This window comes from Pseudophryne corroboree, chromosome 5, assembly GCF_028390025.1.
Source record: "Pseudophryne corroboree isolate aPseCor3 chromosome 5, aPseCor3.hap2, whole genome shotgun sequence".
Lineage (NCBI taxonomy): Eukaryota > Metazoa > Chordata > Amphibia > Anura > Myobatrachidae > Pseudophryne > Pseudophryne corroboree.
In genome coordinates, this window is record NC_086448.1 from 568,963,707 (window position 1) to 568,981,297 (window position 17,591).

Here is a 17,591-nt window from a genome sequence, read left to right on the forward strand (position 1 = left end):
TGGCTTCGAATGGTGAGCTCATGTCAGAATGTTGACATAATCAAAATGCCAACAGTTAAAATGTCAACATTATATGTTGGGTTAAGAGATTTGAGTGACGCCATTCACCATAAAACCATTTATTGCTATTTTTATTGTGATTTTTATGAATTATGCAATTATGTTGGGAATATGTTCCATATAATTGTGTGTATATATATATATATTTATTTATTTATTTATTTATTTATTTTAAGACCCTCTGACTAAATTTAGTTGCGACTTAACTATTTGTACTGAAGACAAACAGATCCATCCAGTCCTGGCATAGTAGATATGATATGATCTGACCCCTTTCATTTAAAACCTACACATACCAATGTCTTACCTTAGGTCTGTTTGTAATTGTACAATATTTGTTTAGGTAATAATAATGCTATATTTATTAGTTATTTTCAGAAGAACTGTAATGTAAGTAGGATCCACTCTTGTGCTTCAGCAGTAACTGTGATTTCAGTACTGGCCTATATGCTCAGAGTAGAGAACAGCAGCAGTACTCTGCTCAATGCACATCCTAAACACTAGTGAATGTAAGGGGGTCACTCATAATATTCCCATTGTTGTCAGTTCTATGTATGCTTATAATACTAAACCGGCAGAATTCTTACCCCAGGTATAAACGTAAAGATGTTGTACTTCTGGTTTTTTATAGCATTCCTAGGATATTTTTCCTCACATTTCTCTGGACATCCCAACCAGACTGTTCGAGCTCTCAGTTCCTTCCTTCTTCTGCAAACGTTTATGAGCCAGTCACAACAGCTAGGAAATGAGAGACAAAGCAATTATACTAGGAAATTCATTTTTAAATACTTATCTATCACTTACATTGAATAGAAGTTTCTTTTTATATATTTTGGATTTTTTTTTTTAAAGGATGAATTTGGGTATTTAAATGCAAGGGGGAAAAATAAAACTACAAACATAATAAAGAAAACATGGGTGTAATTTAATTTTTTTTATAAAAAATAAGAATTTACTCACCGGTAATTCTATTTCTCGTAGTCCGTAGTGGATGCTGGGAACTCCGTAAGGACCATGGGGAATAGCGGGCTCCGAAGGAGGCTGGGCACTCTAGAAAGATTTATGACTACCTGGTGTGCACTGGCTCCTCCCACTATGACCCTCCTCCAAGCCTCAGTTAGGACACTGTGCCCGGACGAGCTGACATAATAAGGAAGGATTTAGAATCCCGGGTAAGACTCTTACCAGCCACACCAATCACACCGTACAACTCGTGATACTATATCCAGTTTTACAGTATGAAAACAACTGAGCCTCTCAACAGATGGCTCAACAATAACCCTTTAGGTAACAATAACTATTTACAAGTATTGCAGACAATCCGCACTTGGGATGGGCGCCCAGCATCCACTACGGACTACGAGAAATAAAATTACCGGTGAGTAAATTCTTATTTTCTCTGACGTCCTAGTGGATGCTGGGAACTCTGTAAGGACCATGGGGATTATACCAAAGCTCCCAAACGGGCGGGAGAGTGCGGATGACTCTGCAGCACCGAATGAGAGAACTCCAGGTCCTCCTCAGCCAGGGTATCAAATTTGCAGAATTTTGCAAACGTGTTTGCCCCTGACCAAGTAGCTGCTCGGCAAAGTTGTAAAGCCGAGACCCCTCGGGCAGCCGCCCAAGATGAGCCCACCTTCCTTGTGGAATGGGCATTCACAGATTTTGGCTGTGGCAGGCCTGCCACAGAATGTGCAAGCTGAATTGTACTACAAATCCAGCGAGCAATAGACTGCTTAGAAGCAGGAGCACCCAGCTTGTTGGGTGCATACAGGATAAACAGCGAGTCAGATTTTCTGACTCCAGCCGTCCTGGAAACATATATTTTCAGGGCCCTGACAACGTCTAGCAACTTGGAGTCCTCCAAATCCCTAGTAGCCGCAGGCACCACAATAGGCTGGTTCAGGAGAAACGCTGACACCACCTTAGGGAGAAATTGGGGACGAGTCCTCAATTCTGCCCTATCCATATGGAAAATCAGATAAGGGCTTTTACATGATAAAGCCGCCAATTCTGACACTCGCCTGGCTGAAGCCAAGGCCAATAACATGACCACTTTCCACGTGAGATATTTCAGATCCACGGTTTTTAGTGGCTCAAACCAATGTGATTTTAAGAAGCTCAACATCACGTTGAGATCCCAAGGTGCCACAAATGGGGGCTGAATATGCAGCACTCCTTTCACAAATGTCTGAACTTCAAGTACTGAAGCTAGTTCTTTTTGAAAGAAAATCGACAGAGCCGAGATCTGTACTTTAATGGAGCCTAGTTTTAGGCCCATATTCACTCCTGCTTGCAGGAAATGCAGAAATCGACCTAGTTGAAATTCCTCTGTTGGGGCCTTTTAGGCCTCGCACCATGCAACATATTTCCGCCATATGCGGTGATAATGCTTTGCCGTAACATCTTTCCTGGCCTTAATAAGCGTAGGAATGACGTCTTCCGGAATACCCTTTTCCTTTAGGATCCGGTGTTCAACCGCCATGCCGTCAAACGCAGCCGCGGTAAGTCTTGGAACAGACAGGGCCCCTGCTGTAGCAGGTCCTGTCTGAGCGGTAGAGGCCACGGGTCCTCTGAGAGCATCTCTTGAAGTTCCGGGTACCACGCTCGTCTTGGCCAATCCGGAACCACGAGAATGGTGTTTACTCCTCTCTTTCTTATTATTCTCAATACCTTTGGTATGAGAGGCAGAGGAGGGAACACATAAACCGACTGGTACACCCACGGTGTCACTAGAGCGTCCACAGCTACCGCCTGAGGGTCCCTTGACCTGGCGCAATATCTTTTTAACTTTTTGTTGAGGCGGGACGCCATCATGTCCACCTGTGGTTTTTCCCAACGGTTTACCAGCATCTGGAAGACTTCTGGATGAAGTCCCCACTCTCCCGGGTGGAGGTCGTGTCTGCTGAGGAAGTCTGCTTCCCAGTTGTCCACTCCCGGAATGAACACTGCTGACAGTGCTAGTACATGATTCTCCGCCCATCGGAGAATTCTTGTGGCTTCTGCCATCGCCATCCTGCTTCTTGTGCCGCCCTGTCGATTTACATGGGCGACTGCCGTGATGTTGTCTGACTGGATCAGCACCGGCTGGTGTAGAAGCAGGGATTTTGCTTGAGTTAGGGCATTGTAGATGGCCCTTAGTTCCAGAATATTTATGTGAAGGGAAGTCTCCTGACTCGACCATAGTCCTTGGAAGTTTCTTCCCTGTGTGACTGCCCCCCAGCCTCGAAGGCTGGCATCCGTGGTCACCAGGACCCAGTCCTGTATGCCGAACCTGCGGCCCTCTAGAAGATGGGCACTCTGCAGCCACCACAGTAGAGACACCCTGGTTCTTGGAGACAGGGTTATCAAGCGATGCATCTGAAGATGCAATCCGGACCACTGGTCCAACAGGTCCCACTGAAAGATTCTGGCATGGAACCTGCCGAAGGGAATTGCTTCGTAAGAAGCCACCATCTTTCCCAGGACCCGCGTGCAGCGATGCACTGATACCTGTTTTGGTTTCAGGAGGTCTCTGACTAGAGATGACAACTCCCTGGCTTTCTCCTCCGGGAGAAACACTTTTTTCTGGACTGTATCCAGAATCATACCCAGGAACAGTAGCCGTGTCGTCGGAACCAGCTGTGACTTCGGGATATTCAGAATCCAGCCGTGCTGGTGCAGCACCTCCTGAGATAGTGCTACTCCCACCAACAACTGTTCCTTGGACCTCGCTTTTATTAGGAGATCGTCCAAGTACGGGATAATTAAAACTCCCTTTTTTCGAAGGAGTATCATCATTTCCGCCATCACCTTGGTAAATACCCTCGGTGCCGTGGACAGTCCAAACGGCAGCGTCTGGAATTGGTAATGGCAATCCTGTACCACAAATCTGAGGTACTCCTGGTGAGGATGGTAAATGGGGACATGCAAGTAAGCATCCTTGATGTCCAGGGATACCATGTAATCCCCCTCTTCCAGGCTCGCAATAACCACCCTGAGCGATTCCATCTTGAACTTGAATTTTTTTATGTATGTGTTCAAGGATTTCATATTTAAAATGGGTCTCACCGAACCGTCCGGTTTCGGTACCACAAATAGTGTGGAATAGTAACCCCGGCCTTGTTGAAGTAGGGGTACCTTGATTATCACCTGCTGGGAATACAGCTTGTGAATTGCCGCTAGCACCGCCTCCCTGTCTGAGGGAGCAATCGGCAAGGCAGATTTTAGGAACCGGTGGGGTGGAGACGCCTCGAATTCCAGTTTGTACCCCTGAGATACTATTTGAAGGATCCAGGGATCCACCTGTGAGCGAGCCCACTGATCGCTGAAACTCTTGAGGCGGCCCCCCACCGTACCTGGCTCCGCCTGTGGAGCCCCACCGTCATGCGGCGGACTTGGCAGAAGAAGCGGGGGGAGGACTTTTGCTCCTGGGAACCTGCTGTTTGTTGCAGCCTTTTTCCCCCACCTCTGCCTCTGGATAGAAAAGACCCGCCTTTTCCACGCCTGTTTTTCTGGGTCCGAAAGGACTGAACCTGATAAAACGGCGCCTTCTTAGGCTGTGAGGTGACATGGGGTAAAAATGCTGACTTCCCAGACGTTGCTGTGGAAACTAGGTCCGAGAGACCATCCCCAAATAATTCCTCACCTTTATATGGCAACACTTCCATGTGCCTTTTAGAATCTGCATCTCCTGTCCACTGGCGAGTCCATAAGCCTCTCCTAGCAGAAATGGACAATGCACTAACTTTAGATGCCAGTCGGCAGATTTCCCTCTGTGCATCTCTCATATATAAGACTGAGTCTTTTATATGGTCTATGGTTAACAGGATCGTGTCTCTGTCTAATGTGTCAATATTTTCTGACAGGTTATCTGACCACGCAGCGGCAGCACTGCACATCCAAGCTGACGCAATAGCTGGCCTAAGTATAATGCCTGAGTGTGTATATACAGACTTCAGGATCGCCTCCTGCTTTCTATCAGCAGGTTCCTTGAGGGCGGCCGTATCCGGAGACGGTAGTGCCACCTTTTTTGACAAACGTGTGAGCGCTTTATCCACCCTAGGAGGTGTTTCCCAACGTGACCTATCCTCTGGCGGGAAAGGGAACGCCATTAGTACCTTCTTAGGAATTACCAATTTTTTATCAGGGAAAGCCCACGCTTCTTCACACACTTCATTTAATTCATCTGATGGGGAAAAAACTACGGGTAGTTTTTTCTCCCCAAACATAATACCCTTTTTAGTGGTACCTGTATTTATATCAGAAATGTGTAACACCTCTTTCATTGCCTCAATCATGCAGTGAATGGCCTTAGTGGGCATCAGATTAGACTCATCGTCGTCGACACTGGTGTCAGTATCAGTGTCGACATCTGGGTCTGCGGTCTGAGGTAGCGGGCGTTTTAGAGCCCCTGATGACCTGTGCGACGCCTGGGCAGGCACGAGCTGAGAAGTCGGCTGTCCCACATTTGGCATGTCGTCAAATTTCTTATGTAAGGAGTCTATACGTGCACTCATTTCTTTCCATAAGCTCAACCACTCAGGTGTCTGCCCCGCAGGGGGTGACATCCCTTCTAAAGGTATCTGCTCCGTCTCCACATCATTATCCTCATCAAACATGTCGACACAGCCGTACCGACACACCGCACACACACAAGGAATGCTCCAACAGAGGACAGGACCCACAAAAGCCCTTTGGGGGGACAGAGTGAGAGTATGCCAGCACACACCAGAGCGCTATATAATGCAGGGACTAACTGAGTTATGTCCCCTATAGCTGCTTTTTTATATATAATTTATACAGCGCCTACATTTAGTGCCCCCCCTCTCTTTTTTTTACCCTTTTCTGTAGTGTAGACTGCAGGGGAGAGCCAGGGAGCTTCCTTCCAGTGGATCTGTGAAGGAGAAATGGTGCCAGTGTGCTGCAGGAGATAGCTCCGCCCCTTTTCCGCGGCCTATTCTCCCGCTTTTTTCTGGATTCTGGCAGGGGTATTTTCCACATATATAGCCTCTAGGGCTATATATTGTGGTATTTTTGCCAGCCAAGGTGTTATAATTGCTTCTCAGGGCGCCCCCCCCCCCCAGCGCCCTGCACCCTCAGTGACCGGAGTGTGAAGTGTGTGTGAGAAGCAATGGCGCACAGCTGCAGTGCTGTGCGCTACCTTGGAGAAGACTGATGTCTTCTGCCGCCGATTTTCCGGACCTCTTCTTGCTTCTGGCTCTGTAAGGGGGACGGCGGCGCGGCTCCGGGACCGAACACCAAGGACTGGGCCTGCGGTCGATCCCTCTGGAGCTAATGGTGTCCAGTAGCCTAAGAAGCCCAATCCGGCTGCAAGCAGGCGAGTTCGCTTCTTCTCCCCTTAGTCCCTCGCTGCAGTGAGCCTGTTGCCAGCAGGTCTCACTGAAAATAAAAAACCTAAGTCTATCTTTCTTTCTAAGAGCTCAGGAGAGCCCCTAGTGTGCATCCAACCTCGGCCGGGCACAAAATCTAACTGAGGCTTGGAGGAGGGTCATAGTGGGAGGAGCCAGTGCACACCAGGTAGTCATAAATCTTTCTAGAGTGCCCAGCCTCCTTCGGAGCCCGCTATTCCCCATGGTCCTTACGGAGTTCCCAGCATCCACTAGGACGTCAGAGAAATTAAGGTTTTACAGCACTGTCCTTACAGAAGTATAACAATAGCAGCATTTGTGGTACTGAAATTTACTGTTACTGCATGCAATAATTTTTGTAAAGAATGAAGCCGTATCTGGTATAGTATGTACGTTAGTTACTAACCTTACATCACATATTCCTATGGAGTAATGTCACATCTTAGAATATTGCTTACATTTTAAATTCATTAGGATATAATTCACATATACATATTCACATTAAGGGGGAATTTAATTAGCTGTGATAATTTACTGCTAGCTAATGGATTCCCAGGGACTATTCAATTAGCCCCGGAGGCAGCCCGCAGGCTCCCGTTAATGGGGATTTTAAAATTGGGTCTGGGTCGAACCGCAAAAGAAATCCCCAATTAATGTCCGGTTTATAGGTGCTGCAAACCTCTTAACAGATCTTATATTGTATTCAATGTGCTAACATCCGAAATCAGTTATTTCCAAGGTAAGAAGGGCTCAAACTGAAAAGCCCCAGGCATTAAAGCCCAAGGATACCACCCTTCAATTAATATGGCTAATTGAGTTCTCTCACAAGGGCTTGATTCAGAGTTAGGAGCAAAAAATAAAACAATTTGCACCTTGGCAAAACCATGTTGCACTGATGGTAGGGCAGATTCTAAGTGTGCAGAGAGATTCAAACTTGGAAGTGGTGTGCATTAGCTTAATTCTACTTCTCAGTCCAAAAAAAAAAGATTACCAACATGTGTGTTCTATATGCAAAAGAAGCCCGTATTTTCTCTACACACACAAAATAATAATAATAATAATAATAATGAATATATGCATCTCCAACCCATGCACTGCAGTCAGTGCCATAGCACTTTGGGCGGGTGCTAATGTAAGGAAGAGTTGCCACAACTCCTTACAGTGTGCTGTGGAAACAGACAGAAGTTGCTGACAGGTAAGGGGGAGAAGGCGGGAAAGCGGAGGACCAGCCCCCCCATCAGTACTCACAGTTTATAATCCCAATGCCTGAAATTAAACTGGCAAACCCATGTGAATTTACTCCTAGGCTTCTCAGTGATACCTCTGACTCCCCCTGGTAAAACTAGGGGGACATAGAGGGCATTAGAAGTGAAGTCACATAGTTTACATACATGCTTTACTGGGGGTACACAAAGTGCAACTGAATATAAGAGTCACATACAGCCATCGAATGTAATGAAATCTAATTGCTTAATCATTCTTTCTTTCTTTCCAGAACCATTTGCAATGTAATGCTATATTATAATCTGATTGGTATAGCCAAAACAGTATACAAGCACAAGAAAATTTTATTTAATATGCAGATGATGTTCAAAAAAAGGCAGCTGGTCTTGTCAAGCTGCAGCAGTAATGTGTATTAAAAAGAAAGATCTATATGCAGCACAAGATGAACAGAGTTCAATAGGTTCCAATTATCTAAGGATACTCCCTTGTTTAGGAACATAAGCCATATTTGCAGAAATGCACTGATGAGCTGTTAATTATTGACATGTAAAAGTCAATAATGAATACTACGATGGTGCATTTTTTTTTACCTCATATGTAGTTATTGGTTTCTACTCAACCTGTATCTACACTTGCATCCTAAATCTTCAGTCTGCCCTCTAAACACCGACCCCATAGGAACAAAATGGAGCAGATCACCAGTATTTGTTACTTTTATTGCATGTTATTTTACTGTAGGCGCTGCATACAGTTTTCCTTTGCTAGACAATTTATTTATAGAAACAGTAACAGTTGAGATGCATTGCCATAGGAGATTGCTTTAGAGAAAAAGAAATAAAGAGCATCACATGAATAATTAACAAATCACAATTAACTGATCCGTCTTTGAAATAGGTATAGTTTATCTGAGCTTGTGAAGAGTAAGTTACTTAATCTAAAAGATCTATGAGGCTGTGTAAAGTAGATAACAATTTTTGCAAACATGTACCAACCATTACAGATGAAAAAGTAAAATGATATATAGATAAAAATTATCTGCCCGTCATAAACCCAAAATTGATGTTCAATTTTTTTATACTCCTAGCAAAAAGTAAAATATTTGTTCCGAGGAATTGTTTAGCTTATGCTAAAATGGATTTTCTAGAAAACAAAACCCGGAGCCAGTATAGCCGTGGGGTCACTCATGCACGTCACTCCCCATTCTGTAACGATAAGTTCTTCTGGGTTCCATGTACACAGCAGATTATGGGTTAGAAGAAACTACATGCAGAGGGAGAAGCCAAGAGATTGTTGGCTTAGGAACAGGGAGTATAAAAATGCAACTGGGTCTGATCATTGCTGTCAAAATCCAGTTCAGAATCAGAATCAGCTTTATTGGCCAGGTGTACTCGCATACACTAGGAATTGTTTGTGGTACAATGCATTGCCAAGCAGCAACATGAAAGGGGAATACATGGCATAAGAAGGGGGAAAAACCTAGCATACATTACAAACATTACACATATAAGTTCATACTGCACATTGCAACTGTACAGTAGACTCGACATATTATACATGTAAGACTAAAAACGAAGGCTGCTTGGCAGAGCAGCACCGAGGCAGCCATCCGCGGCGCCAACTAGAACTCAAACAATGCACATAATACAGAAGATTTAAGTATTACACATCAAAAGATAAACCACACAGACAAAAAAAAAAATAAGAATTTACTCACCGGTAATTCTATTTCTCGTAGTCCGTAGTGGATGCTGGGAACTCCGAAAGGACCATGGGGAATAGCGGGCTCCGAAGGAGGCTGGGCACTCTAGAAAGATTTATGACTACCTGGTGTGCACTGGCTCCTCCCACTATGACCCTCCTCCAAGCCTCAGTTAGGACACTGTGCCCGGACGAGCGTACACAATAAGGAAGGATTTTGAATCCCGGGTAAGACTCATACCAGCCACACCAATCACACCATATAACTCGTGATATTATACCCAGTTAACAGTATGAAACAACTGAGCCTCTCAACAGATGGCTCAACAATAACCCGATTTAGTTAACAATAACTATGTACAAGTACTGCAGATAAACCGCACTTGGGATGGGCGCCCAACATCCACTACGGACTACGAGAATTAGAATTACCGGTGAGTAAATTCTTATTTTCTCTGACGTCCTAGTGGATGCTGGGAACTCCGAAAGGACCATGGGGATTATACCAAAGCTCCCAAACGGGCGGGAGAGTGCGGATGACTCTGCAGCACCGAATGAGAGAACTCCAGGTCCTCCTCAGCCAGGGTATCAAATTTGTAGAATTTTGCAAACGTGTTTGCCCCTGACCAAGTAGCTGCTCGGCAAAGTTGTAAAGCCGAGACCCCTCGGGCAGCCGCCCAAGATGAGCCCACCTTCCTTGTGGAATGGGCATTTACAGATTTTGGCTGTGGCAGGCCTGCCACAGAATGTGCAAGCTGAATTGTACTACAAATCCAGCGAGCAATAGACTGCTTAGAAGCAGGAGCACCCAGCTTGTTGGGTGCATACAGGATAAACAGCGAGTCAGATTTTCTGACTCCAGCCGTCCTGGAAACATATATTTTCAGGGCCCTGACAACGTCTAGCAACTTGGAGTCCTCCAAATCCCTAGTAGCCGCAGGCACCACAATAGGCTGGTTCAGGTGAAACGCTGACACCACCTTAGGGAGAAATTGGGGACGAGTCCTCAATTCTGCCCTATCCATATGGAAAATCAGATAAGGGCTTTTACATGATAAAGCCGCCAATTCTGACACTCGCCTGGCTGAAGCCAAGGCCAATAACATGACCACTTTCCACGTGAGATATTTCAGATCCACGGTTTTTAGTGGCTCAAACCAATGTGATTTTAAGAAACTCAACACCACGTTGAGATCCCAAGGTGCCACAGGAGGCACAAACGGGGGCTGAATATGCAGCACTCCTTTCACAAATGTCTGAACTTCAGGTACTGAAGCTAGTTCTTTTTGAAAGAAAATCGACAGAGCCGAGATCTGTACTTTAATGGAGCCTAGTTTTAGGCCCATATTCACTCCTGCTTGCAGGAAATGCAGAAATCGACCTAGTTGAAATTCCTCTGTTGGGGCCTTTTTGGCCTCGCACCATGCAACATATTTCCGCCATATGCGGTGATAATGCTTTGCCGTAACATCTTTCCTGGCCTTAATAAGCGTAGGAATGACTTCTTCCGGAATACCCTTTTCCCTTAGGATCCGGTGTTCAACCGCCATGCCGTCAAACGCAGCCGCGGTAAGTCTTGGAACAGACAGGGCCCCTGCTGTAGCAGGTCCTGTCTGAGCGGTAGAGGCCACGGGTCCTCTGAGAGCATCTCTTAAAGTTCCGGGTACCACGCTCGTCTTGGCCAATCCGGAACCACGAGAATTGCGTTTACTCCTCGCTTTCTTATTATTCTCAATACCTTTGGTATGAGAGGCAGAGGAGGGAACACATAAACCGACTGGTACACCCACGGTGTCACTAGAGCGTCCACAGCTATCGCCTGAGGGTCCCTTGACCTGGCGCAATATCTTTTTAACTTTTTGTTGAGGCGGGACGCCATCATGTCCACCTGTGGTTTTTCCCAACGGTTTACCAGCATCTGGAAGACTTCTGGATGAAGTCCCCACTCTCCCGGGTGGAGGTCGTGTCTGCTGAGGAAGTCTGCCTCCCAGTTGTCCACTCGCGGAATGAACACTGCTGACAGTGCTAGTACATGATTCTCCGCCCATCGGAGAATTCTTGTGGCTTCTGCCATCGCCATCCTGCTTCTTGTGCCGCCCTGTCGATTTACATGGGCGACTGCCGTGATGTTGTCTGACTGGATCAGCACCGGCTGGTGTAGGAGCAGGGGTTTTGCTTGACTTAGGGCATTGTAGATGGCCCTTAGTTCCAGAATATTTATGTGAAGGGAAGTCTCCTGACTCGACCATAGTCCTTGGAAGTTTCTTCCCTGTGTGACTGCCCCCCAGCCTCGAAGGCTGGCATCCGTGGTCACCAGGACCCAGTCCTGTATGCCGAACCTGCGGCCCTCTAGAAGATGGGCACGCTGCAGCCACCACAGTAGAGACACCCTGGTTCTTGGAGACAGGGTTATTAAGCGATGCATCTGAAGATGCGATCCGGACCACTGGTCCAACAGGTCCCACTGAAAGATTCTGGCATGGAACCTGCCGAAGGGAATTGCTTCGTAAGAAGCCACCATCTTTCCCAGGACCCGCGTGCAGCGATGCACTGATACCTGTTTTGGTTTCAGGAGGTCTCTGACTAGAGATGACAACTCCCTGGCTTTCTCCTCCGGGAGAAACACTTTTCTGGACTGTATCCAGAATCATACCCAGGAACAGTAGCCGTGTCGTCGGAACCAGCTGTGACTTCGGGATATTCAGAATCCAGCCGTGCTGGTGCAGCACCTCCTGAGATAGTGCTACTCCCACCAACAACTGTTCCTTGGACCTCGCTTTTATTAGGAGATCGTCCAAGTATGGGATAATTAAAACTCCCTTTTTTCGAAGGAGTATCATCATTTCCGCCATAACCTTGGTAAATACCCTCGGTGCCGTGGACAGTCCAAACGGCAGCGTCTGGAATTGGTAATGGCAATCCTGTACCACAAATCTGAGGTACTCCTGGTGAGGATGGTAAATGGGGACATGCAAGTAAGCATCCTTGATGTCCAGGGATACCATGTAATCCCCCTCGTCCAGGCTCGCAATAACCGCCCTGAGCGATTCCATCTTGAACTTGAATTTTTTTATGTATGTGTTCAAGGATTTCAAATTTAAAATGGGTCTCACCGAACCGTCCGGTTTCGGTACCACAAATAGTGTGGAATAGTAACCCCGGCCTTGTTGAAGTAGGGGTACCTTGATTATCACCTGCTGGGAATACAGCTTGTGAATTGCCGCTAGCACCGCCTCCCTGTCTGAGGGAGCAATCGGCAAGGCAGATTTTAGGAACCGGTGGGGTGGAGACGCCTCGAATTCCAGTTTGTACCCCTGAGATACTATTTGAAGGATCCAGGGATCCACCTGTGAGCGAGCCCACTGATCGCTGAAACTCTTGAGGCGGCCCCCCACCGTACCTGGCTCCGCCTGTGGAGCCCCACCGTCATGCGGCGGACTTGGCAGAAGAAGCGGGGGGAGGACTTTTGCTCCTGGGAACCTGCTGTTTGTTGCAGCCTTTTTCCCCCACCTCTGCCTCTGGATAGAAAAGACCCGCCTTTTCCACGCCTGTTTTTCTGGGTCCGAAAGGACTGAACCTGATAAAACGGCGCCTTCTTAGGCTGTGAGGTGACATGGGGTAAAAATGCTGACTTCCCAGACGTTGCTGTGGAAACTAGGTCCGAGAGACCATACCCAAATAATTCCTCACCCTTATATGGCAACACTTCCATGTGCCTTTTAGAATCTGCATCTCCTGTCCACTGGCGAGTCCATAAGCCTCTCCTAGCAGAAATGGACAATGCACTTACTTTAGATGCCAGTCGGCAGATTTCCCTCTGTGCATCTCTCATATATAAGACCGAGTCTTTTATATGGTCTATGGTTAACAGGATCGTGTCTCTGTCTAATGTGTCAATATTTTCTGACAGTTTATCTGACCACGCAGCGGCAGCACTGCACATCCAAGCTGACCTAAGTATAATGCCTGAGTGTGTATATACAGACTTCAGGATCGCCTCCTGCTTTCTATCAGCAGGTTCCTTGAGGGCGGCCGTATCCGGAGACGGTAGTGCCACCTTTTTAGACAAACGTGTGAGCGCTTTATCCACCCTAGGAGGTGTTTCCCAACGTGACCTATCCTCTGGCGGGAAAGGGAACGCCATTAGTACCTTCTTAGGAATTACCAATTTTTTATCAGGGAAAGCCCACGCTTCTTCACACACTTCATTTAATTCCTCTGATGGGGGAAAAACTATGGGTAGTTTTTTCTCCCCAAACATAATACCCTTTTTAGTGGTACCTGGATGTAAATCAGAAATGTTTAACACCTCTTTCATTGCCTCAATCATACAGTGAATGGCCTTAGTGGGCATCAGATTAGACTCATCGTCGTCGACACTGGTGTCAGTATCAGTGTCGACATCTGTCTGAGGTAACGGGCGTTTTACAGCCCCTGAAGACCTTTGAGACACCTGAACAGGCACGAGCTGAGAACTCGGCTGTCCCACATTAGGCATGTCGTCAAATTTTTTATGTAAGGAGTCTATACGTGCACTCATTTCTTTCCATAAGCTCATCCACTCGGGTGTCTGCCCAGCAGGGGGTGACATCCCTTGCAAAGGCATCTGCTCCGCCTCCACATCATTATCCTCATCAAACATGTCGACACAGCCGTACCGACACACCGCAGACACACAGGGAATGCTCTAAACGAGGACAGGACCCACAAAAGCCCTTTGGGGGGACAGAGTGAGAGTATGCCAGCACACACCAGAGCGCTATATAATGCAGGGACTAACTGAGTTATGTCCCCTATAGCTGCTTTTATGTATAATATATATATTGCGCCTAAATTTAGTGCCCCCCCTCTCTTTTTTACCCTTACTGTGGTTGCAGACTGCAGGGGAGAGTCAGGGAGCTTCCTTCCAGCGGAGCTGTGAGGGAAAAATGGCGCCAGTGTGCTGAAAGGAGATAGCTCCGCCCCTTTTCCGCGGACTATTCTCCCGCTTTTATATGGAATCTGGCAGGGGTATTTACCACATATATAGCCTCTGGGGCTGTATATTGTGGTATTTTTGCCAGCCAAGGTGTTTTTATTGCTGCCTCAGGGCGCCCCCCCCCCCCCAGCGCCCTGCACCCTCAGTGACCGGAGTGTGAAGTGTGTGAGAGGAGCAATGGCGCACAGCTGCAGTGCTGTGCGCTACCTTGGTGAAGACAGAGTCTTCATGCCGCCGATTTTCCGGACCTCTTCTTGCTTCTGGCTCTGTAAGGGGGACGGCGGCGCGGCTCCGGGACCGAACATCAAGGCTGGGCCTGCGGTCGATCCCTCTGGAGCTAATGGTGTCCAGTAGCCTAAGAAGCCCAATCCGGCTGCAAGCAGGCGAGTTCGCTTCTTCTCCCCTTAGTCCCTCGCTGCAGTGAGCCTGTTGCCAGCAGGTCTCACTGAAAATAAGAATTTACTTACCGATAATTCTATTTCTCGTAGTCCGTAGTGGATGCTGGGGACTCCGTCAGGACCATGGGGATCAGCGGCTCCGCAGGAGACAGGGCACAAAAGTAAAAGCTTTAGGATCAGGTGGTGTGCACTGGCTCCTCCCCCTATGACCCTCCTCCAAGCCTCAGTTAGGATACTGTGCCCGGACGAGCGTACACAATAAGGAAGGATTTTGAATCCCGGGTAAGACTCATACCAGCCACACCAATCACACTGTACAACCTGTGATCTGAACCCAGTTAACAGCATGATAACAGCGGAGCATCTGAAAAGATGGCTCACAACAATAATAACCCGATTTTTGTAACAATAACTATGTACAAGTTTTGCAGACAATCCGCACTTGGGATGGGCGCCCAGCATCCACTACGGACTACGAGAAATAGAATTATCGGTAAGTAAATTCTTATTTTCTCTGACGTCCTAAGTGGATGCTGGGGACTCCGTCAGGACCATGGGGATTATACCAAAGCTCCCAAACGGGCGGGAGAGTGCGGATGACTCTGCAGCACCGAATGAGAGAACTCCAGGTCCTCCTCAGTCAGGGTGTGCCCCTGACCAAGTATCAGCTCGGCAAAGTTGTAAAGCCGAGACCCCTCGGGCAGCCGCCCAAGATGAGCCCACCTTCCTTGTGGAATGGGCATTTACATATTTTGGCTGTGGCAGGCCTGCCACAGAATGTGCAAGCTGAATTGTACTACACATCCAACTAGCAATCGTCTGCTTAGAAGCAAGAGCACCCAGTTTGTTGGGTGCATACAGGATAACAGCAAGTCAGTTTTCCTGACTCCAGTAGTCCTGGAAACTATATTTTCAGGGCCCTGACAACATCTAGCAACTTGGAGTCCTCCAAGTCCCTAGTAGCCGCAGGTACCACAATAAGCTGGTTCGGGTGAAACACTGACACCACCTTAGGGAGAAACTGGGGATGAGTCCGCAGCTCTGCCCTGTCCGAATGGACAATCAGATATGGGCTTTTTTGAGACAAACGCCGCCAATTCTGACACTCGCCTGGCCGAGGCCAGGGCCAACAGCATGGTCACTTTCCCTGTGAGATATTTCAAATCCACAGATTTGAGCGGTTTAAACCAATGTGATTTTAGGAATCCCAGAACTACGTTAAGATCCCACAGTGCCACTGGAGGCACAAAAGGGGGTTGTATATGCAGTACTCCCTTGACAAACTTCTGGACTTCAGGAAACTGAAGCCAATTCTTTCTGGAAGAAAATCGACAGGGCCGAAATTTGAACCTTAATGGACCCCAATTTGAGGCCCATAGACACTCCTGTTTGCAGGAAATGCAGGAAACGACCGAGTTGAAATTTCTTCATGGGGCCTTCCTGGCCTCACACCACGCAACATATTTTCGCCACATGTGGTGATAATGTTGTGCGGTCACCTCCTTCCTGGCTTTGACCAGGGTAGGAATGACCTCTTCCGGAATGCCTTTTTCCCTTAGGATCCGGCGTTCAACCGCCATGCCGTCAAATGCAGCCGCGGTAAGTCTTGGAACAGACATGGTACTTGCTGAAGCAAGTCCCTTCTTAGCGGCAGAGGCCATGAGTCCTCTGTGAGCATCTCTTGAAGTTCCGGGTACCAAGTCCTTCTTGGCCAATCCGGAGCCACGAGTATAGTTCTTACTCCTCTACGTCTTATAATTCTCAATACCTTGGGTATGAGAAGCAGAGGAGGGAAGACATACACCGACTGGTACACCCACGGTGTTACCAGAACGTCCACAGCTATTGCCTGAGGGTCTTTTGACCTGGCGCAATACTTGTCCAGTTTTTTGTTCAGGCGGGACGCCATCATGTCCACCTTTGGTCTTTTCCAACGGTTCACAATCATGTGGAAGACTTCCCGATGAAGTCCCCACTCTCCCGGGTGGCGGTTGTGCCTGCTGAGGAAGTCTGCTTCCCAGTTGTCCACTCCCGGAATGAACACTGCTGACAGTGCTATCACATGATTTTCCGCCCAGCGAAAAATCCTTGCAGTTTCTGCCATTGCCCTCCTGCTTCTTGTGCCGCCCAGTCTGTTTACGTGGGCGACTGCCGTGATGTTGTCCCACTGGATCAATACCGGCTGACCTTGAAGCAGAGGTCTTGCTAAGCTTAGAGCATTGTAAATTGCCCTTAGCTCCAGTATATTTATGTGGAGAAAAATATCCAGACTTGATCACACTCCCTGGAAATTTTTTCCCTGTGTGACTGCTCCCCAGCCTCTCAGGCTGGCCTCCGTGGTCACCAGCATCCAATCCTGAATGCCGAATCTGCGGCCCTCTAGAAGATGAGCACTCTGTAACCACCACAGGAGAGACACCCTTGTCCTTGGAGATAGGGTTATCCGCTGATGCATCTGAAAATGCGATCCGGACCATTTGTCCAGCAGATCCCACTGAAAAGTTCTTGCGTGGAATCTGCCGAATGGAATCGCTTCGTAATAAGCCACCATTTTTCCCAGGACTCTTGTGCAATGATGCACTGACACTTTTCCTGGTTTTAGGAGGTTCCTGACTAGCTCGGATAACTCCCTGGCTTTCTCCTCCGGGAGAAACACCTTTTTCTGGACTGTGTCCAGAACCATCCCTAGGAACAGCAGACGTGTCGTCGGAAACGACTGCGATTTTGGATATTTAGAATCCACCCGTGCTGTCGTAGAACTACTTGAGATAGTGCTACTCCGACTTCCAACTGTTCTCTGGACCTTGCCCTTATCAGGAGATCGTCCAAGTAAGGGATAATTAAGACGCCTTTTCTTCGAAGAAGAATCATCATTTCGGCCAT

At 47.4% G+C, this 17,591-nt stretch overlaps 1 protein-coding gene across 2 annotated transcripts in view; it reads right to left on the bottom strand.

The window, feature by feature from the left end:
- Positions 1-17,591, bottom strand: part of ATP9B (ATPase phospholipid transporting 9B (putative)) — an 851,783-nt gene that overhangs the window by 634,849 nt on the left and 199,343 nt on the right. For both annotated transcript variants that reach the window (XM_063923317.1, XM_063923316.1), the window contains exon 3: positions 648-798. In XM_063923317.1, the coding sequence (XP_063779387.1) occupies positions 648-798 (151 nt within the window). The remainder of the gene's footprint in view (positions 1-647; positions 799-17,591) is intronic.